The following is a 22,500-nucleotide window of genomic DNA, read 5'->3' on the forward strand; positions in this document are numbered from 1 at the left end:
CTTTCTTTCTTTTTTTAACCTTTACTTGTGTCATCATCACTCACTCCCTCACTACCTCTTTTCCTACCCCCCCCCCCCCCCCCCCCCCCCGCTTGGACCTGCTGGTCTGCAGTGTCTATTTCAGTCTTTCCGTTGGGGTCAGATTCGGCACATCCGGTATCTCATCCAGTTTATTGTCATTCAATCCCGCTGTGCTCCCGGAGGGCACCAGGAGGGATGCCCCTGGGTCTTAGTGCCTGACGGACCTCACACACACTCCTACTGTCGAAACACTCACAACAGCTTTGACTTCTTGAATCTTCTGGTTTTAAATTTTCCTTTCGCGACATTTTTTTTTTTGTCTTTAAGCTGTACTTTCTTCTGGGATGTGTTTGCATAAAAGAAACTTCAGTCTTTTATTTGGTTGCACAGAAAACTTCTGTTACTGATGCATTCTGGGTCTGTGGTCAGTCTTGTTGGTTTGTTTCCTTTGCCTTCATCCTTTGGGTCGGGTCTCTTTGGGGCTGTACGTCTTTCTAAAAGTCTTTGTCACAAGTTTCTATAAATCTTGCTTTTTGTTAAAAGGAATGGTACTCAGCCAAACGAGGTTGTGCACTTGATGTTCCTCTGAAGCTTAACGTAGGTGACGAGCTGGAAGGTGTACCTGCCTGAGCCACATGAAAAGATGTTTACAATCTCAGCAAATGTTGAGAATGTGAGAGACTCCAAACATGATGACAAAAATGTACAGATGTAAACAGTCCTGTTCCAACGATGTGACCAAACCAGCACTCACTCACAAAATCTATAAATGAACAACCAGAGTCCCGACTCTAAAAAAAACGGGAAATCTCACTGAATGTCTCGAGGTCAAACATGACTTTAGAGCAAACAAAGATGGCGGACGAAAAGCAGGAGCGATTGGTGATCATAGATTTTGGATTAGTTGTTACTGAAAATTCATGAATAAGAAAAAAAAAGTCGTTAAAACTTCATGAACACTGGCTCTGAGTGTGAGCTGGAGGTGAACATGTATCTGACTTGGTTTGTTGTGCTTCCTTCATGCACACTAAGTTGTCTGCAGGGTTTCCCCCGTCAGACCATGAATATTAAACATTTTAAATATTAAAGTTTGAAATTTGTGCAGCTTTGAGCTTCTCCAGCGGTGACTGCCTCACTCTTAACACTCCTTCCACCGCAGGAAATCTGGCAACATAATCTTAAGAACCAACTAAAACTTTTCTTAGCAGCTGTTTAAAGCTTTAGTCACAAAACAAATCCACAAACTTTCCACTGTTTAAACGCTTTGGCTTCCTCGTGTCCTTCATTTCTGTAACAGTTGTTAATAAGTAGTTAAGTGATGTTTCAAAAGATCATCCAGTGGCTGACAGTGAAACTTTAAAAGATATTGGATTACCACAAAATGGCCCTGCTTCCGATTCCCATAAGTTGTGTTAATTATGTTTCTATAGCAACCAACCCCTCCATCGTCCCACCGCAGCAACCACATGTTGACTAAGATGAGAGGAAGTTGAAAAGTGTGATGTTGGGTAGCTTGGTACTCCTGATATCAGGTTCTGTAATGTGTGTGTGGTAGTCTGTGTGGAGTTGATTTTGATTTACTCCTAAAGTTCTCCACTCATTGAATTCAATGCCATCTAATTTAGTCAACACAATTTGAAGGGTTAATAATTTAATGAGCTGCTCTTATCTGTTTTTATTCCTTTAAATAACTACAAAAATTATGTTTTACTCCTTAAAAATACTCAAAGCTTGGAGGGAACATGACCTGTTTGATGTCGAGAAGAAGAGTAAAAGTATCAGGAGGAGTAAAGAAAAGCAAGAGAAGGAAAAGAGGAGGGGAGGTGTTGAAGGTGAATCAAGGGGAGGAGAGGAGGTGACAGAATAAAGGGAGAGAGATGAATGGAAGGAAGAAGGGAGGAGAAAAAGAAGTGAGACAGGAGAGGGGAGGAGAGGGCAACTCCTCCTCATTCCAGGGCGAAAGGTCACTGCAGACGGTTTTAAAATAGCTATGAGACCATGATGTCATCCACGAGGGATGCTGAGAAGATCCGTCCGTTAAAATTCAATCGACCGTCAGGAGGTCGAAAAACTCTGAGGAAGTTAGAGACAAACAAGAGACCAGAACAGAATATGAGTTTGTGTAGTTTTAACCCCTGAATCCTGAAGTGGTTTTAACCTGTTTTATTAAAGGTATGTAATGAATACTGCAGAGCTGGTCACTCGACATTAATCTTTTAATTTTCAGCGTCCATTTTTAGAATGCCTTTTAACATGTACATGAAAATATTTAACTTTTTTAAAAATTTGAATACTTGAATTCACTTTTGCCAGCTCAAGTCATTCTCAAGATTCTCTCCTGACTCTCTGAAGAGACGAGACAGCCGACCCTGTTATCCTTTTTTTTCCCGCTGACACATCAGTATCATGTGTGCTGTCGACCATGAAAGAAAGTCTTGTTTCTCCTCAGGCTCTCATTAGCTAACCTAGGAACAGCGAATGGATGGTCCTGATTGGTCAAATTAGGTGTCAGTCGTGCGGTCAGAGTGCATGAATCAGAACAGAGAATTCAAATGAAAATTGGGAACAGTGGCAGAAATTGTGCATCAGGGTGGTTTTGGAGAAATTCTCAGGACACTATTTGGACTCTTAAACCTCTGGAGCTCTCCTCTAAACTTTCAGGTTTCTGGTGTTCCAGATGGACATCAGAAGAACTGATAACTGAGACTTTGTCTTCCCTCTCTGCTGGTCACTGTTTGAAGTCCAAAGAGAAACATCTGAGTTGGAATTAAATTGAATTTACGAGTCTGCGACTTGATTTTTGTATCTGCTCTCATGTGGAGATATCCTTTTTCAATGGACCAATGGGACTCTAAATTGGTGTCTAAAGATGTGTGATTGGTTGAGGGGATTACATTTCAGCCATTAAGTTTCACATATCTGGCTCTAAACGTGGAGTGTTTTTCTGCCTGCAACCAAAGCTAGCTCAGACACGTTTGGTAACATCTAATTGGACGAGAAGTCTGCAGAAATCTTTACGCCTGAATACAGCAACTTATTACAAACATCACTGAGTGGCACTTTCATTTCTAGAAATGTCCAACGCCCAGCTTGTGATACTTCAAACCAAAGGGTGGTGGTCAATGGACATTTTTTCAAACTAATATCTCTAAGATTATCACATTAATAGGATGGACCTGCATACATGTCATTAAATAGATGCGTATAGAACAAGCTAGCTTTAACGCCTTTCCAATTTGGAGACATTGGCTTCTTAGCTACATTGGCTAGCACAAGTAACAGTGTTTGCTATGAGTCTACTCGGCTGGTAAAAACTCCAAAAAGTTGTTTTCACACATGCACTTGTCCCTCAACCTTAAGGCTGGGGTTTGATTCCCAGCTCCTGGGGGAAGTTTCATGATATGGATGGAGTTTGTGCTGCATCTGTGCATGCAGCCAATGGTCGTGCTGTTGGATATTTAAACATCACCACCTCCTCCCGCTCACCTGCAGAGGATACTCTTGAATATTTCCTGCATTCTCACAACAGCTCAACTGAGTTCCCTGATTTACGAGGCGGCTTGCAGGAACAATCGCGGGAAAAGTTGGAGTAAGAACTTCAGCTGTTTGTGTTTTCACTTGCAGCTCACCCCGGACATTTCAGAGAGTTTTCAGGGAGTTTTGTGCAAATGTGAAAGCATCTTTTATCCAAGTCACTGAAGAACTTATTCTACTTTTAGCAAAACTGAATAACATGCCCTACAGCTAGACATTAAAAAAGACATTTAAGGCCTTGGGTGGGAAAGAAAAACATTTAAAAAAAACCTCTTAAAATGTGTAAAAATCCAGCTCAGCTAACTCCTTCTTTATGATAAAACTACTTTTTCTGATCATCCGTAATGACTCCTTACTTATAGTTTCACTGCAGACAGAAGAAGTGAGTACAGTAACTACTGGCTGTGTAAATGAGGATTGGCTGTATATAGACAGAGGGTATTCAGCGGGTATTTCTGAGGAACAGAGTGATGGAGTATGAGTGTGTGTCCGTCCCCGGGCAGAGGCTCAGTCTCTACTGATACTCCCAGAGCACACAGGTCTATCCTCAGGTTACCACCGCCTGCCTCTCTCTCTCTCTCTCGCTCTGTGACTGTTTCACAATCTTCACATTTGACGCAGGTTTTGGTTGGAAACATTAACAAAAAAAATAAACAATAAACAATGCAACACGTCACCTCATCTCCACATGGTCAACATCTTTACTCTAAAATATAAAGGATATGCAAAACTTTGCCATGCACGGGCCCCTGCAGGAGCGTCAGAGAAACCATTTACAAGAGGTCAACAGATTAATATTTGTATTTATTCATTTATTTATTTAACCAGGTTGGTCCCATTGAGATGAAGAACCTCCTTAAGGCAGCAGCACAAACACAAAGTTACAGATGAAGACACAAAGAGAGACAAAAGGACAATTCACAAAAACACTACATTTTGAGTCAAATCTGGGAGTCAGTGGTTCAAGCAGTCGAGCTAAAAACATCGGCATCCTGTAGAGTCTGCTTCCAGCGCTTTCATTGTAGATTTAAAAACATTTAATGACTCCAGCTCTTTGAGTTTGAAGTCACTCTGCAACAGATTCCAGGCTGAAGGTGCAGAATACCTAAAAGCCCTTTTCCCAATTTCTGTCCGAGCGTTTTGGACAGAGAGCATTAAGAGGTCCTGAGAACACAGAGAATACTGTCCTCTACTTCTCTGCATGATAAAAACACAGAGATAGAGAGGACGCGTAAGAGCCTACGGGTCGCCGGAGCACGCCACCCTACCCGAGAGTACAACTCACCCTGGTGAGTCAGAGCTTTACAGTCTGTGAAGAACCTCAGTATGTTTATTATCTTATTGTTTCTGCTTCTCATTCAACCGTTTTCCTCTGAATTATTACATCACAGAGTGGAGGAACGCCCTCCCATCCTCTTTCCTGTCTCCTTCAGAGCCAGACGGGTCGGTCGTGCCAACAGGGTGGGTTCAGTCAGCGTTAGTCATAGACCCCCTGAACCACCTTCACGACAACAATGGTTACCCTTAGTTTGATCTGCGTTGGACTTTGAGTTACTGTCGTCTGAAGAGGATAAATTGATGAAAGCAGTTTAGGAATTCCAACTCGGAAACTTGGAGCGACTTCAGTAGTCTGAGTTAAAATCCAACATGGCTGCTACCTGCGTCAGCAGCAACGTTTCAGCTGTAACTGTTGTTATCAACGTAGTCCTCTTTAAGTGTAAATTAATCAGTCACACTGAAAGTATCCTGCAAGTATCTGAGGACATGTTGGCATGATATTTTCTCTTGCAAATTATCAAGTAATAATATTTTATTTAAAGGCACCTTCCAAAACTCTCGAGGTCACCTTACAGAGCAGAGATAAAAACAACAAAGTACCAACACAACGATACCATCAACATTAAAAACACAAATGTCCAGGATGTAAAGGAGTTATGAGACCAGGTGGAGAATGATCAGACTGAATAAACCAGTTTAAAAAAGATGTGTTTTGAGATGAGATTTGAAAATGGAGAGAGTGTCGATGTTACAGATTTGTGGTGGGAGGGAGTTCCAGAGGTGGGGGAGGGGCAGAGCGGCCCTGGACCCCCATGGTGGACAGGCGGGCGGGTGGTGCAGTGAGTTGAATGGAAGAAGAAGACCTGAGAGTGTTGGTCGGTGTGTTATCATCTGGTTTTAGATAACAAAACAAAGGTTTTGGTGTGTTTGGGACTTCTGGGGCTTTTGCAGCCTGCCTCGAGTGGACACTTGAGGAACTGCAGTGTTTGCAATCCTGAAGTGGATTTATTTTTCAACACCAGGCGTTGCAGCTTGGTAGAAATGTTTACAGGATTATCCATGCACCAGGTACAAACCCTAATTTTACATTTAAAACACTTGTAACTTTTATTATTATTATTATTAGTCAATTTAATGTGTTAAGAAAATACAAACACAAAATAAAAGGGAAAAAAACAAATATATAATATATATATATAATACAATGATGATGATGATGTTTCCAGCTTAGTTTGTTGTCTATTAATACTCCAAGAAATGTAATTGTATTTACTTGTTCTAGTTCTATGCCATTTATCATGAGTCTCTTTTCTGTGTTGGTTGATCTATTCCCAAATATTAAAAATGTAGTTTTGCTTAAATTCAATGTGAGCTTTTTTTCATCAAACCAGATCTTCATCCTGTTCAATTCCTTTTCCATTGTATCCAGAAGCTGTTACAAGTTAAAACAGCCGAACACACTGCGCTCAGCTGCTCTGGTAATGTGAGAGAGGAGGAGGGCGCTGCTGGTCCTCGCCATCCACACACACATTCTCATGCACGCTCTCATCCCAGCTGCTGTTGATGCCGAAGGATTGATAACAGACACTCCCCCAGCAGAGCCAGACGGGAGCATCACTACTCCAAACAACTGTGGCCTCATTCCAGCCAATCAGTGACGCTGGTTCAGGGTCATGTAATGATGTCGATATCAGGGACAACAGGAAGATCAATGCTTTGTTTCTTAATAACAGAACATGTTTGTTCAGTCTGCACGTCTTTGATAAGAAACAGATCTGAGGTCACGACGGCTGACTGTCATGATGCAGAGAATGATTTTGTGTTGAATCACTCCATGCTAAGTGCTAACGCTAGCGCTTTAACTCACAGCCTGTCCTAACAGCAAGCGAAGCGAGTGTCAGGGAACGAGGAAGAAGGGGGCTCTACAACACTCGCTTTCCTCACTCAACACAGCTTGGTAGCTCCTCTTACAAAGGGGAGATATTGAAATGTTCTGCTCTGACCTCTGTCAACACCGGAAAATTAACTTTTTTCACCGTTTAAATTAACGGCGAGCCGTTTACAGACGAGTCAGCTGCTCGTTAATTCAAACCAGCACACATCATCCGTTTGTCCAGCTTGAGTACAAAAGCACTAAATGTTATTCTCTGTGCAAGGGGATTTACAGAGCGGAGAATTCAATATTTAACAGAAGCAGTGTGGACAGCGAGCGTGCGATCATGCCGACGTGACATATAACAGTCTGTTAGGACACGGTGTCAGTAGAATGCCAAATGGAGCGACAGGAAATTCAGCCAGTCTCACAGATGACTGGAGCAGATCCTGAAGTATCCCCCGGTGGTGGAATGATCTGCAGAGTCCCTCTGCACCTTTAAGAAAAAGCTAAAGACCCAGCTCTTTCATGAATACCTACTAACTTAATGATGATGGTCTCCATATTATTGATGATGATGATGGTAATGACGATGGTTTTTGTTTGATAACGACGACTTATAAGATGGTTTCTATACTGATTAGAGCTCTCAAGAACTGCCCTCAATGTTGTGCTTTGCCTCTGGTCACTTCCTGTCAGCACCTGTGTGTCCAATCAGACTCAAAGCTGATCGTTTGCTCTTACTCACATTGTTCCCTTTTTTCTAGATCCTTGCTTGTGTTGTTCTTACTCTCTGATGTACGTCACTTTGGATAAAAGAGTCTGCTCAGTGAATTGTAGAATTGTAGAAGTATGAACCAATTCAAAAATAGACTTTAATCATGAATCCAGACTCGTTTTGATGGATTCTCAATTGAATCGTGAGACACCCAAAGATTCCCAGCACTACCTGTTTTGATACGACAACAAAACTCGACGTCCTAGTCCACTCAGTATTTGATAATTCATTATTTTTAATAAACTTAAAGTGCAAGAACAAAGAAGATTACTTGATTACCCTAACCCTGAACAGTTTGTGTTTGATTTTCTACATGTTTTGATTGGTTCATGTCAGTATCAGCTGCTCACGTTTAGACTTGAGGTAATCCCCCCCCCCCACATTGGTGTCTGAGTGTTTGACATGACTTGCAGTATTTGTGTCTTGATGGAGGAGTTGGCAGTGGTTTGCTCAACCAGTAAAGTAAATATGAGGTCATGGAAATGGAAGGCAGGCCTCTTCTCTTTTTGAACAATTAGATGGGCTGATAGGCGAGCAGAGTACGAGCAAGGCTGCAGCCACAGCTCTCGTCCTGATGAGATTAGTCACCAGGACTTCTCTCTCCTCGGACTAATTTGAAAATGCATCCTCATCGGACCGACCTGGACCTTTCTTATCTGCTCCTTTGCAGAGATATAGAAGCAGAGACGATGCTGGAGGGTAGGGCACCTTTATTCTCAGGAAGCTACAATTTGTTCAAAAGAGTTTTTTTTTTTTTTTTTTAGGAAAGTCTGCAGGACAGGAAGTCGGTTTTATTGTAGTTTTTTACAGTCTGGCTTTCTAATCACCTCTCCTTCCGTCCCGGTGATGGATTACTGTTCTTGGGTTTCATCCACATCCCTCATCTCCTCCTCTTATTACTTTCTGCATTTCCTTGTTGCTACTCTACCTTTCTACATTTTGTTTTTAACGGTATGACGGATAATAATTTAATGCGATGATCAACTTCTTTAATACCACTTGGCGACAATGCAACACATTGTACTCTTTTTTGATTGCCAACCAAAATGATTCTGAGCATCTGTAGCTTTCATTTTGTGTTTTATCTTAATGATGTGATGCTGAACAGTCGATCGCAGATAATCACAGAGTTTAAAGATGATGAAATACATGTCAATCAACATTTATTTGTCCAGCACCAATTCATAACAAACGAACCGGTTAAAGAGCTCACTCATTGATAATATGCAGGAAGGATTTCTTCTTTGTATTATTGGTGTTCCTGTTGTCCACACTTAGTGGAGGTCGGAGCAGGCCATGCATGAGTGAGTACGGCGGTGGTTGTGGGGACGACACAGTCCAATGGTGGAGGCGGGGCGTCAGAGACGTCGGGCGGTTGTAGTGCCAGATAACCTCACTCCGTCTACTCGAGAGTCCAGGATGTATGAACTCATGTCTCATGAAACTCTTTTTTTTCGCATTGACTTCATTTTTATCACCCAAGCTTCCTGCCTGGTCGGTTGCTGGGTATTGGGACACACAACTGCAGATAACATCCTGATCAGTTGCTTTCAACCATTTGGACTGTTTGATTAAATTCTGCCATATTCAAACATTTTGGTCGCACAACTGCATACTCTCGCACAATGAGAGCAACGATCTGATTCTCAGACTTCAGTATTTTTTTTGCTGTAACTCCTGCGCATAATGTCTAAAATCACCATGACAACAGCAGGGACGTTCAATGTTTCTTTCCCCTCTTATAATGACACTTGTAGAGAGTTTACATTCCACCACAACATTTTGACAAACCGCACAGAGTATGCCTTAGCAAACTACTTAGCAAACTACTTCCTGAACCCATGCAATAATTTAGTATTAAGTTGAGTGAATATACAGAGCTACACCTCCTCTCTGAAGGGCCACTACTCTGCTGAGGGCCCTGCAGACTGAGGGCAGTCGATTGAAAGAGAGATGTTTAACCCTGTTGCATCATTATGGACATTTTTGTCCATTTGGTCAAATGTTTCCTCTTCATCTGCTCATCATTTTGTCTGTTAGTGCATATGGAACACATGTTTTGTAAGAAAGTCAAATTTTGGAATGCACATTTTATTTTTTAATAAATTAATAGAAGATTGTGAAACATGTTTACTACCCTCTGAAGTCAATACCGACAAAAATGTCCACTTACAAAAAAACTGCTATAAAAATAAAACAGATTGATATTTTTTTCTACTTTTTTTTTGCATAAATCTCTTAAACAACTTCAGCCCTGCTCAAAACTACCAAACATTCAATCATTTTTAGGAATTTAACCCTTTAAATGACAGTTTGATTACATGATGTTACTGTTGTTATTTATGAAAAAAACAAACACAAAAATGAGTTATTTTCCATAAAACAAATATTTGGTGGCTGGAGGATTTTTTTTAAAATCAGTCTTGGATATGTTATTGTCCAAAATATTGACTTTGATGCATTGTTAGTTTTTGTGTAGTATCAGATTTAAAATGTAGTTCCCTGTTTGGACATTGGAGGACAAAAATGTCCAATTTGAGGTGTGTATAAAATCAAGATCGTCTTTTTGACATACTGTAGCAGACCCATTTCCAGAGCGGGACATTACAGGGTTCTAGATGCATACATCTGGACAGAAAATCGTTGCTTCATTAGCAGTTCCTTTTTGAGTGTTCTCGTATTCACGTGGATGTGGTCTGAGATTTGCTGCTGCTCCCTCTTAACTCCCTCTTCCATCTAATCTCGTGATCTGGGTTTGCTTTAAATGCATTTCCATTTGGCCTCATTACTCTCTGAGAGGACTGGCACCACGAGAAGAGAGAGCCAGATATCTCTCCCCCTTGGCCACTTGGCAGGACTACAGTTTCTTTGAGTATGTATATCTGAGTGTGTGTATCATAGAGTATGGGTGTACAGTGCTTGTTGGGAAGTCTCTGTCACACACACACACACATACATACAAATGGGGACTACTTTTTCTCTGGAGTTCCTTTCATTCAGGGCTTATCTGATGTCTGTGCACAGAATCAAATCAGATAGCTATTCAACTCGACTTGGACCTTTGATTTAATTTTATCTTCCACGTTTGTAAATGGACTCAAAGCGCTTTGCTATGTAAAGTGACCATCAGAAGTACACTCGTACACATTCATACGCCTCCAATGAAGTAACAGGAACTTGGGGTTTAGTGTCTTGCCCAAGGACACATCGGATATGAGGACCTTTCAGTTGAGAGATGACCAACTCTACCAACTGAGCCAAAGCCGCCCTGAGCGATTACCTTTTATATTCATTCAAATACCTTTTCAGATTTAATTCACTCTCAAGCCAAAATAATTTTCCAAACAATTTCAGCAGTGTAGAAAATCTTTCCAATGTCAGAATAAAATCCTGAGCTTTCCTTGAGTTGAAGCCTTCCAGTAATGAAGATCATTTGGTCTGCAGCGGTCCCTTAACTCAGTCGAAGCTTTCCTTAGTTTTTGTCTTTCTCATGAAGATGTTCTGATGAAATCCCAACATGCTGAGATCGTCTCAGTTTTAAGGTTCTGTAAGATCTCACATTTGGTGCAAGTGGTGCTCCAAATATTTAAAAACCTGAAGTAATTTTATCGTAACTGGCACAATGAAAAACAGTTTGACAAGAGGTTGTGCAACAACAACTTGGTGCCGATTTTCCAAGGGAAGGTATTGATAACCACTAAAAAAGCAGCTGAATCGGCATCTGGATTTAGACGTAGCTGCTGCTTGGTTTAAACCAATAAACCAAACGTCTACACATCTACTACCAAACGTCTGATATTGTTGGCTAACATAGGGCATGCTTTCAATGAACGTTTTCTGGATAGAGCTGATTTACCCGAGCAACCATATGTTGGTGAAATAAATCAAATCTGTGCAACTCCTCTTGAGTCTTTCTTACTGCTTGGTGACACAGCCAGCCTCTGTGTGTGTGTGCAGGTGGGGTTCCTCCATGGCAGCAGCAGCAGCAGCTGTGTTTGACAGATGCTAAATTACAGTGTGGACCTCATGGTTGTTTCTCTCTCTGGCTCTGGCAGCCTAATAATAGCATTAGCTTGAGCAGTGGAGAACCTCAGTGGTCATGATGACATGGCTGACGGTTTGTGTGGAGGCGACGCTGCCAAAATCCATCTTTGATTCAGAGCTGCTTAAATATCTGGAAAGCAAATTGTAGAGTGCCAACAACCAGGGGCAGAATTATTTATTTCTTTAAAGTCTTTATATGTGATTGTTCACACTTAAATGTATAAATCAAGTTTATCCTCTGAAAATAACTCTGTGAGTCTTGACTGTCTACAATGGGTGTAACACCCGAGTCCCACTGTCTGTGATGTTTTCAGAGTTTTCAGAGTCCTACCTTCACTTTGTTTACATCGCCGGGACGGCCGGCTGACTCCTCCCCTCGTGTATAAAAGTTGTTTAATTGAGGGACTAGAGAAAAGAAGAATAACATACTGTACTCACTGCTTAACTGTGTTTCTAGATCACGCTCATTTCAGGTAAATTTACATGCAGTGTGAAGATACCAGCATAATAAAGATCGCTAGCATTAGCATGCTAACACAACAATGCAGCGTGAGTTGTTTTGGTTTCATGCTGGTGCTCAAGGGCGACATCTGCTGGATCAAAACATCACATATAAAGACTTTAAAGCTTTGATGGAGTAAGATGATATTTTCTGTGAGCTTCGATTGACTATGAATTAAAAATAGAGTCAACATATGAGAGAAGATAACATCCAGACTTCTCTTTGAAAACATCGTCTGTATGATAACAGACCTGTCTCATGAAAAAAACATGGAGTTTGATGTCCTCAAAATTTCAATCCTCCCTAACACGCGTTGTCCTCTTCCTCTGTGTTTGCAGGTTTATCTGATGTGCCGTGAGCAGTGGGAGCACCGGCCCTTCAGCCCTGGTGCCGCCCGGCCTGGTTAACCAGGATGGACCCTGCTCATTCCCACAGGGTGGAGCCGGACGGCCTGGACCTCCAGCAGGTCCCGGTGCTGTCGCTCGAACAGATACGCGCCATCCGGGCCAACAACGACTACGTGGACCGGCCCGTGGCGCTGGAACCGGCATCCCAGTCTGGATTTTTCAATGTCCACGACGAAGGTTATCCTCAAGGAGTGTACTCGCACCGTCCCCAGTCGTCCTTCCACTCGGCCCTGTCCCGCAGCCAAAGTCAGCAGCAGCACGCTCACCTGGCCCACCTGAGCCGTTCCAGTACCATAAGCTCTTCCATGTCCCGGACAAGTGCCACGTCGGACCAGCGGCTGCTCGGGGGTTTGCCGTCGTCTCACTCCGGCCTGGGCTCGGTGGTCCGTGCTCAGCCCAAAGGAGAACTAAAGCCCGACGTTTCCTTCGGTAAAGGCCTGACGGACGACGAGGCCGACCTCGGCCTTCACTCGTTCATCTGCGAGCGGTGCGGTCGCTGCAAGTGCCACGAGTGCTGCGCGCCCCGCCGCCTGCCTTCCTGTTGGGCCTGTGGACAGCGCTGCCTGTGCTCGGCCGAGAGCGCGGTGGAGTACGGCACCTGCCTGTGCTGCGTCAAAGGTCTGTTCTACCACTGCTCCGCCCAGGACGACGAGGACAACTGCGCCGATCGCCCGTGCTCCTGCACCCCCGCCCACGCTTGCGCCCGCTGGGGCACCATGGGGCTGCTGGCGCTCTGCCTGCCCTGCCTCTGCTGCTACCCCCCCCGCCAGGCTGTGCCTTGCCCTGTGCCAGCGTGCCCACGACCGGGCCGCGCGCCCCGGCTGCAGATGTAGCAACACCAACACCGTGTGCCGCAAGATCTCCGCCTCCAACCCGAACCCCGGTCATCCCGCGCTCCGCAGCAAGGCCCTGGAGAAGCCGTTATGACAGACCCTAGATGGGGGCCAAGGTAAATCCACTTCCCTCAGCCGTTGCCAAAGCAATGCTGTCGCCAACGGTGCCACAGCTGACCATGTGACCCGCCTACCTACATACAACAAGCCAACCAATCAGCCGACCGTGAAGTGTTGTTCACCTTATGTACCTTGACTTGACTTCTTCTCCAGCTCAGGAGGGACCAAAGCTTTATTGTGCCTGTTCATGTTGGGAGTCTTCATGCCTAAAAAACTAAATCCTGAAGAAGAAGAAGAAGCTGTTGTGCTTTGCTGGACTGCCCTTCAACCTTAAGCTTCCAGAGAGAAAAACAAACCACCTCTCTCTGCATTCTGTGGTGTCATCTGGTCGCGTTACCCTACTTTATTTATTGTTGAACCTCCTTCTTCCCCGACCGTTTGAGAAAAAGAAAAACTCACAGAGCACAGAAGAGACGGGCGGGCGCTGGACCAAATCATGAAGGAAAGAAGCCTGTGGCGACGTGTGTGTGTGTGTGTGTGTGTGTGTGTGTGTGTGTGTGTGTGTGTGTGTGTGCGTGCGTGTGTGGTCCCTGCCAAACAGAGTTTCTGTCCTCTTGATAAGAGAGACTCTGAAGGAAGAATGGCCGACGAGGACTTCAATCACAATGACATTCAGAAAAATTCCTCCAAACAGTTGAAGATGAATGAAGAAAAAAAACGACATTGAGCTTTGGTGAATATCAGACTGGGACAAAGAACCAAGGCGAAGAGAGTGCGATACACAGACACTTGTTTGCGACCAAAAAAAAAAAAAGGACCACGCACTGTACGAACTGAGTGAATTCCAATGCTATTAAGCTCATTTGTAAAAGGAAAAGCACTGTGAGGTAGATGGACAATGTTTTCCCCAAGCAGCCGAGAGCTGAATGGGAGATTATTTAACCGGGAGGGAGGGTGCATCCATTGTGACTAGGCAGCGTGTGTGTGTGTGTGTGTGTGTGTCCTCCTACTGTACGACAACCTGTGTATGTAGAGCGTGTGTGTGTGTGTGTGTGTGTGTGTGTGTGTGTGTGTGTGTGTGTTGTTTTGTCAGCAGAAGAAGCCTCCCTTGTCTTATTTTTAGCAGCGTTTCTACAGTGGAGCTCTGAGGGGTCTGGTCAGGTTTCCTCCTGAAGTCAGTCTGTCGCCATCCTCCCTCCTCCTCTGACCGACCTCCTCCATCCTCCCTCCTCCTCCTCTGACCGACCTCCTCCATCCTCCCTCCTCCTCTGACCGACCTCCTCCATCCTCCTCCTCCTCTGACCGACCTCCTCCATCCTCCCTCCTCCTCTGACCGACCTCCTCCATCCTCCCTCCTCCTCTGACCGACCTCCTCCATCCTCCCTCCTCCTCCTCTGACCGACCTCCTCCATCCTCCCTCCTCCTCTGACCGACCTCCTCCATCCTCCTCCTCCTCTGACCGACCTCCTCCATCCTCCCTCCTCCTCTGACCGACCTCCTCCATCCTCCCTCCTCCTCTGACCGACCTCCTCCATCCTCCCTCCTCCTCCTCTGACCGACCTCCTCCATCCTCCCTCCTCCTCTGACCGACCTCCTCCATCCTCCTCCTCCTCTGACCGACCTCCTCCATCCTCCCTCCTCCTCTGACCGACCTCCTCCATCCTCCTCCTCCTCTGACCGACCTCCTCCATCCTCCCTCCTCCTCCTCTGACCGACCTCCTCCATCCTCCTCCTCCTCTGACCGACCTCCTCCATCCTCCCTCCTCCTCTGACCGACCTCCTCCATCCTCCCTCCTCCTCTGACCGACCTCCTCCATCCTCCTCCTCCTCTGACCGACCTCCTCCATCCTCCCTCCTCCTCTGACCGACCTCCTCCATCCTCCTCCTCCTCTGACCGACCTCCTCCATCCTCCCTCCTCCTCCTCTGACCGACCTCCTCCATCCTCCTCCTCCTCTGACCGACCTCCTCCATCCTCCCTCCTCCTCTGACCGACCTCCTCCATCCTCCCTCCTCCTCTGACCGACCTCCTCCATCCTCCTCCTCCTCTGACCGACCTCCTCCATCCTCCCTCCTCCTCTGACCGACCTCCTCCATCCTCCCTCCTCCTCTGACCGACCTCCTCCATCCTCCTCCTCCTCCTCTGACCGACCTCCTCCATCCTCCCTCCTCCTCTGACCGACCTCCTCCATCCTCCCTCCTCCTCTGACCGACCTCCTCCATCCTCCTCCTCCTCTGACCGACCTCCTCCATCCTCCTCCTCCTCTGACCGACCTCCTCCATCCTCCTCCTCCTCTGACCGACCTCCTCCATCCTCCTCCTCCTCCTCCTCTGACCGACCTCCTCCATCCTCCCTCCTCCTCTGACCGACCTCCTCCATCCTCCCTCCTCCTCTGACCGACCTCCTCCATCCTCCTCCTCCTCTGACCGACCTCCTCCATCCTCCTCCTCCTCTGACCGACCTCCTCCATCCTCCTCCTCCTCTGACCGACCTCCTCCATCCTCCCTCCTCCTCTGACCGACCTCCTCCATCCTCCTCCTCCTCTGACCGACCTCCTCCATCCTCCCTCCTCCTCTGACCGACCTCCTCCATCCTCCTCCTCCTCTGACCGACCTCCTCCATCCTCCCTCCTCCTCTGACCGACCTCCTCCATCCTCCTCCTCGTCTCCTCCAAGCCTCAAACCCAACTCTCCTCCCTGAAACCTCATTTTTGTCCCACTTTTATTAAGGCACTCCTCTTGTGATGCAAATAGCTTCAGTAGTTTGGTACACAATCAAAGAGTAATAACGCAACCATGGAAGTACGGTGAAGACAAAAGTAGGGATGTTCCAACGAGCTCATTTCCAAGTGGATAAAACTCAAATTTAAATTCAGACTAGTTGACAAGTCCACAGTTTTTAAACGGGGCTAAACACTCGATCGGCGTCTACGGGTAAACAATGTCAAATTGGCTTACATTAGCATTGCTAGCATCCCCAGCCTTCAGCCCATCTTGTAGGTTGATGCCCACATGCTGGATGTGGTTATACACCAGTTTAACCAGACGCAGCCTACATGCAACTTCCTCCCCATCGTCTAAAACAAAATACTACCAAACCGCACTGTGTTAGCTACAGGAGTTCCTGCGATTATTCAAAAGGTAAAATGTTGCTCACTTAAAGCCAATGTAGCATCACCGCTGTATTTGGACTTGACTAAAGCAACTGGTTTAAAAAACCCAAAACTAAAACGCTTTAGCAAACACGCCTGCCATATAAAAAAATACCAGTTTAAAGGCTTTATTTTTTGATCCAGCAGATGTCGCCCTTGAGCACCAGCATGAAACCAAAACAACTCACGCTGCATTGTTGTGTTAGCATGCTAATGCTAGCGATCTTTATTATGCTGGTATCTTCACACTGCATGTAAATTTACCTGAAATGAGCGTGATCTAGAAACACAGTTAAGCAGTGAGTACAGTATGTTATTCTTCTTTTCTCTAGTCCCTCAATTAAACAACTTTTATACACGAGGGGAGGAGTCAGCCGGCCGTCCAGGCGATGTAAACAAAGTGAAGATAGGACTCTGAAAACTCTGAAAACATCACAGACAGTGGGACTCGGGTGTTACACCCATTGTAGACAGTCATGACTCACAGAGTTATTTTCAGAGGAGATACTTGATTTATATATTTAAGGGTTAAAAATCACATAAAGACTTTACGTAACTCTTCTTCCAGAGCCAGACTAGATGTTGGTGATGTTTTCAATCCAGGACAGAGAATGAAAATCTTCCCGTGTTTGACCCAGAAAGATAAAGTTGATGATTTCCTCCTGTTCTTCCGTTTAAAAATGACCACCACACAAAAAGAAAAAAAACAACTTCAACCAAACCCAACAAGCAAAAAAAAAAGGCGAGCTGACACAAGGCGTATCTTTCCCAGACACCCATCTATCCCCTCCCGCCTCGTCCGCCTCTCCTCTTACGCTCAGAGGGCTAAAAGCCTCCAGTTCCTGGTCCACAGAGAGTTGATCAAACAGGCAATTAGCTTCATGATAGCTCTTAATGGGCCGGAGAAGAATGGAGCGTGGGAGGGCGAGGAGGGGGAAGAGAGGGGACAGGATGAGTGGGGTTGTGGTGTTTGGCAGATGGACGGATGATGGGGAGAGAAAAAGGATGCTGGGAGGGGGAAACGAGAGGAGAGGGGTTGGATCCAGTAAAGGTTGATGTCATCAGTAAGTCTGATGGAGACTGCAGGAGAACGCCGCTTTAATGAGCTTTAATGTAACAACACAACATGGCTTCTCCAGATCTGACACAAAACAACACACACACACACACAGGTGTGTGCAGGTGCGTGTGTGCTTACACCTGTGTGTGTGTGCATGTACATGTTTTTGAGTGTGTGTGTGGTAATGTCAGGATGCATATGGGCCGTTCTGAGAGTGTGTGTGTGTGTGGTTGTGTGTGTGTCACACGGACACACACTTGATTTGTTCAAAGTTACTTTGCTATATTTTTATATGTAAATAACGGGCTGTTGACTGCATAACTATTTTTATTCTGCTCTGTTTTTTGGTTTGGATGAAATCAATATAAATACAGCTGTTTTCCATTATAGTGAATATTTACTTATTTACCGTCAACCTGTGGTCAAATCAGGAACTTTTGGGGCAACGTTGACAGCAATCACTATGACAACTAAATGAGTTCTGTGAGATCAAGTCACCACAAGTCACACAAGGACACGTTCAGTTTAAACACTTTAAAGCTTTTTACAGGAAGTAGTGACAATCAAGCTATCGTGGGGCGCTGGTTCGGGTCCGGCCTTGGGCTTCTTTCCCCACTCTCTCTCTCCCTGATTTCCGACTCTATCCACAGTGTACTGTCTCTCCAATGGAGGCACAAAAAGCCAAAAGAAATCTCTTTAAAATAAAAAATAGATAAATCTATGGTGTCTCGCAGCGTTGTGAAAGTGGGAAGTCTTTGGACCTCTCTAGGGCTTTTTTTTTATGAATCAGTTAATGGCAACCACAAAGCCTTAAGCTACTTCATGAATCATTGCAATCCAAACTGTTGCACATGATAAAACTTTTGCCTGCAGACGTGATAAAGGACTTCCTGTTTCAACCAGCAGGCGTCCAGCAAACTGATGACGTAGGGCGTAAAGAGGCGGCATCTGCCATTTTTTATCCACATGCCAATAAATCTTTTGGTTGTTAATTTTCACATTTTATGAGTTTTAATATCTTTGTGGTCCAAATGCTCTTCAACCTTTTTCCAGAAGGTCGCGTGAGGAGTCGTACGGGTTCGTCCCGTTTAATCAGGGGAACATTTAGCAAGAATTAAATAGTTTGACTTTCAGGTTGTCAATACTTTTGATACTTTGATGCCTCGTGTTTTAGATACAAGCTCCAATATTTTAGTCATCAATAGAATGAGGAGGGCCAAAGCTGTTTAGAAAAACTTTCAGCTCTCCAGTTATATTCTTAACCCAAAGCTGCAAAAAGCAAAAGAAGGAGTTAATATTGTAACTGTACACGAATGGGCAACATTGTGGTACTGATGTGTCACCAATTTATCTGTCAGGGTGCAGGAGATTGCTTGCAATTTTTGTGAATTGGTCTCGACTACTAAACACTAAAAACTGGTAATGACAGAAGTCGGACTTCATGGCTCTCTTGTCAGAAGCTGAAAAGGCAAACTACCTTCTTGTATTCTTTCCACAACAAGTCAGCGCGCAAAGCAAATGGTTCAGAAGGAATTGTGTTTTAAGTTGCTCAAGTCGCTTTAAGTCAATGACTTCAATCGGTGGACTATCACTGAATTAGTTCAGAGAGGTTAGAAATGTTCCAATAAACTGATCGTGGTTTGCTTTCTTGACATTTATTTGGTCACGTTGCCCCAAAATGTTCCCCCAGCTCATCACAGGTTTCACTTCCATCGACAGGTTGGCAACTGAGGAGGACGCGCTCAATTTAACTTTTTGCTTTTTTTTTATATTAATGTTTCAACTTTCACGATTTTTAGTGCAACCTATGACATCATAACTTTTATTAGCTGACACATTGCCAAGCAAAAAAAAGAAATCACAAGTTTTATTACTGACACCTTTGAATGAAATCACCGTTACCACCACACGACTGCAGATGAATTTGAAAATGTTTTTTTTCTACCAATGAAGCAGCACAAGTGCAAACATTTGGAATAAAGCCGGCGTCCATGTCGCGGCGTAGACAAAACAAGAAGCTGATCTTTTCCAAATATGCTGATGTGTGCTTGTCATGGGAGCCGTTTTCTGATAATTAGCCGGCTCGTTGTCTCCTGCATGCTCTGGGAACGACAAACAACGCTGCAAAAGCACTTTGTGTGACGACGCTGCAGATAGAAGAAACACGTCTCTATCACCACATGAACAGAAAACGTTTTTCAGATTAACCTGCGGTCATCGTGTGGTCATCGCCCACACACACACACACACACACACACACACACACACACACACACACACACACACACACACACTGTCTCCTCTACATTGGTGGGATGACTTCAGTCACTTCTTGGTGCTTGGGGGAGAAACTTGAGGAACTTTTATTTGTACCCAGATTGTTTTCTATCCGAGCTGAATGACGTCGCAGACAAGACGGTTGCATATTTCTTTTTTTTTTTGAACTATTTGTTTTTCAATTGTGCTCAAAAGTAGCTTCACAATACAACGATGAACTTTGACCAATCGTGACCTCTTAAGGTTGCAATGCTTTGAAAGATTGACAAATACACAGAGCGTCTGGGCTGGTCACGTTGGGTTTTCACTTAAAAAAAAGGAGGTTTTGTCAGAGCTTTTCTTGCTCTTTCTTGTTACTTTCAAACTGTTAAGCCGTAAAATGTTGCATTTGGCAGCATTAAAGGCGGGGTTGTTAATTTTCCAAAACTAGCTTGATTTTGAAAGTAGCATTCCCTCTTGATTGGTTCATCAGATTGGTACCTCGTGGCAGACATTGGTTGAAGTTTTTACAGACTTACAAACTGATACAGATGATGGATTTTCTTTGTTCCTGTTTCAGAGAACATGAGTTATTCATTTCTTTCTGTCAGGACCTAAAGACAATTTACACCAGAATCTTAAAAACTGGATCTGGAGGAAATCAACAACCCTGACTTTAAAGTGTAATCATTTATTACGACCTTTACTCGTGTCTCGACGCTGTGTGTATCTGTGTGCCAGAGAGAAGCATTCCTGTTTATGAATATTTTAGTTTGAAGATTTCCCCAAATGTTTCCGACATCCCTCCTCCCTCAGGACCGGAGCTCACGTCTGGACCCCCGTCTGATGCTGTACGTACGCAGGCTGCCAACTATAACCAGTGAACTCCTCTCTCGTGTCCTAGCAAGCATCGCTTTTGGTACAAATTGGCATCTTGTCTGTTGTAAAAGAATTTAAGGAGAGTATATGGAAACAAATATATATAGAAAATCTATCTAAAATGAATATATTATAAATGGAACAATATGCATTTCACACTTTCTGTTTTCACTGCTGACATCGCTTCATGGATATTTATTTCAATGGTTGCAACAGTGGCGGTGACAGTAATCACGAGGATGGTGATGAGTGAGGTATTTATTTTCAGCGGGGAATGAAGAGAACCGATGTTGTTGTTGTTGTTGTTGTTGTTGTTGTTTGTCTTCTTTTTTTTGGAGTTTGTTGAGTTGTTCCTCTTGGTGTGGTGTGGCTGCTGCTACCCTCCTGGCTAAAGATGAACCAATAAAAAGGAGTTTCCAAAACTGAAGACCTGAGCACTTCCTGTCCTTTAACAAAAATATTTAACATAATATCACATCAATAAAAATCATGACATGCACAGGATAGGTCGATGAAATGGATGAGGTCATCTTTCAGGTTTCTTTGGATTTAAAAAGTCAATCTTTAGGGCCTGTGTCCACTAATGCTGTTTTTTGTGCTGGCAGCGACCGATGCAGCTCAGCGTTCTCGGCGCTCAGCGTCCTGAGCACAAAAACGGCGTCAACATCAACTGCTTGTTATAGATAGATAGATACTTTATTGATCCAGAGCGAAATGCAAAGTTATTGCTGCACTCACAGGTGAAAACAGTTAAACTTTGGAAGAACACCAAACTTGCCAATTACTTCTCCCTCATCGGCCAATCAGAATCAAGAAGGGGCGAGACTTACCATATCAGCTTCGTCGTCAACAATGTCTGACTCGTCTTTTCAAAGGTTTGGAGCTGCTGCTAATGTCAGGATATGATTCCATTCATTTGTTTTCATGTTTTCTTGGCGATTTTTCCATGAACAAGAAGTAAATATTTTTCACACATGGAGCGATTAAAACAGAAAGGCAACAAAAACACAAACCAGAAGCGCTCTGAAACGGAGGTCGTGCGTGCAACCATCACCAAAGGAAACAAAAAAAAGCCCCTTCAGGATGTTCCTCTTATTGAAGACATTTAGAGTCCATGTGTCTGCCAACTCGAGTATCACTGTTAGTTTCTATGAATCACAGAAAATGGGTCACAGTTATGAAGTTGTAGACATTTCAATAAAACTTCAAACAGTGTTTTGGTAGAGAGAAAGACGTGTTGAGAAATTACGGTGATAATTAACAGACATAGTTACATGTCTGAACAAACCTTCATTGAGTATACGCTGTTATTTTGAATCTCCTGGATTAAAATCCTGAATCCGTTTAAGGCAACCCATCATCCATCACACTGAGAAGACGTTCACACTCTCCGTCCTACCTCACCTGACCTCAAGGCAGATCAAAACACTTAACCTGAGCAACGTTAGCAGTATTTAAAACAACTTCTGGATCACAGAGGAAACTTTCATCTTGTTATCTGGAGCAGAGGTTCTCAACTGGTTGAGCCTCAGGACCCACCACCAACTCCTTCATCAACATTCACGACCCACATTTCTGAAATTAGATTTCAACCAATCAGATTTATTTCATGAAAAATTGTGCAGTTTGGTCCTCAGACAGTAGAGAACATGTGACAGAACAAGGAAACAGAACAAATCAGAAATGTTTAGACTTAGACTTTCTTTATTGTCATTCAAACTTGTACTTTACAGAGCAGATAAGAACGAAATTTCGTTGCATTTGGCTCGTTGTAGTGCAGGATAAAAACAGCAGCATGTATTTACATATAAAAATAAAAATAAGG

At 44.1% G+C, this 22,500-nt stretch overlaps 2 protein-coding genes across 3 annotated transcripts in view; one reads left to right on the forward strand and one right to left on the reverse strand.

Moving 5' to 3' along the window:
- Positions 1-22,500, reverse strand: part of LOC110002344 (dual specificity protein kinase CLK4-like) — a 444,306-nt gene that overhangs the window by 105,374 nt on the left and 316,432 nt on the right. The gene's annotated exons all lie outside the window — the stretch shown is intronic.
- LOC110005548 (protein sprouty homolog 3) lies at positions 12,095-14,645 on the forward strand. Its single transcript, XM_020660894.3, is given in 2 exon segments — positions 12,095-13,195; positions 13,197-14,645. Coding segments are annotated over 2 exon segments (921 nt in total). The 5' UTR covers positions 12,095-12,442; the 3' UTR covers positions 13,365-14,645.

Source organism: Labrus bergylta, chromosome 14, assembly GCF_963930695.1.
Source record: "Labrus bergylta chromosome 14, fLabBer1.1, whole genome shotgun sequence".
Taxonomy (NCBI): Eukaryota; Metazoa; Chordata; class Actinopteri; order Labriformes; family Labridae; genus Labrus; species Labrus bergylta.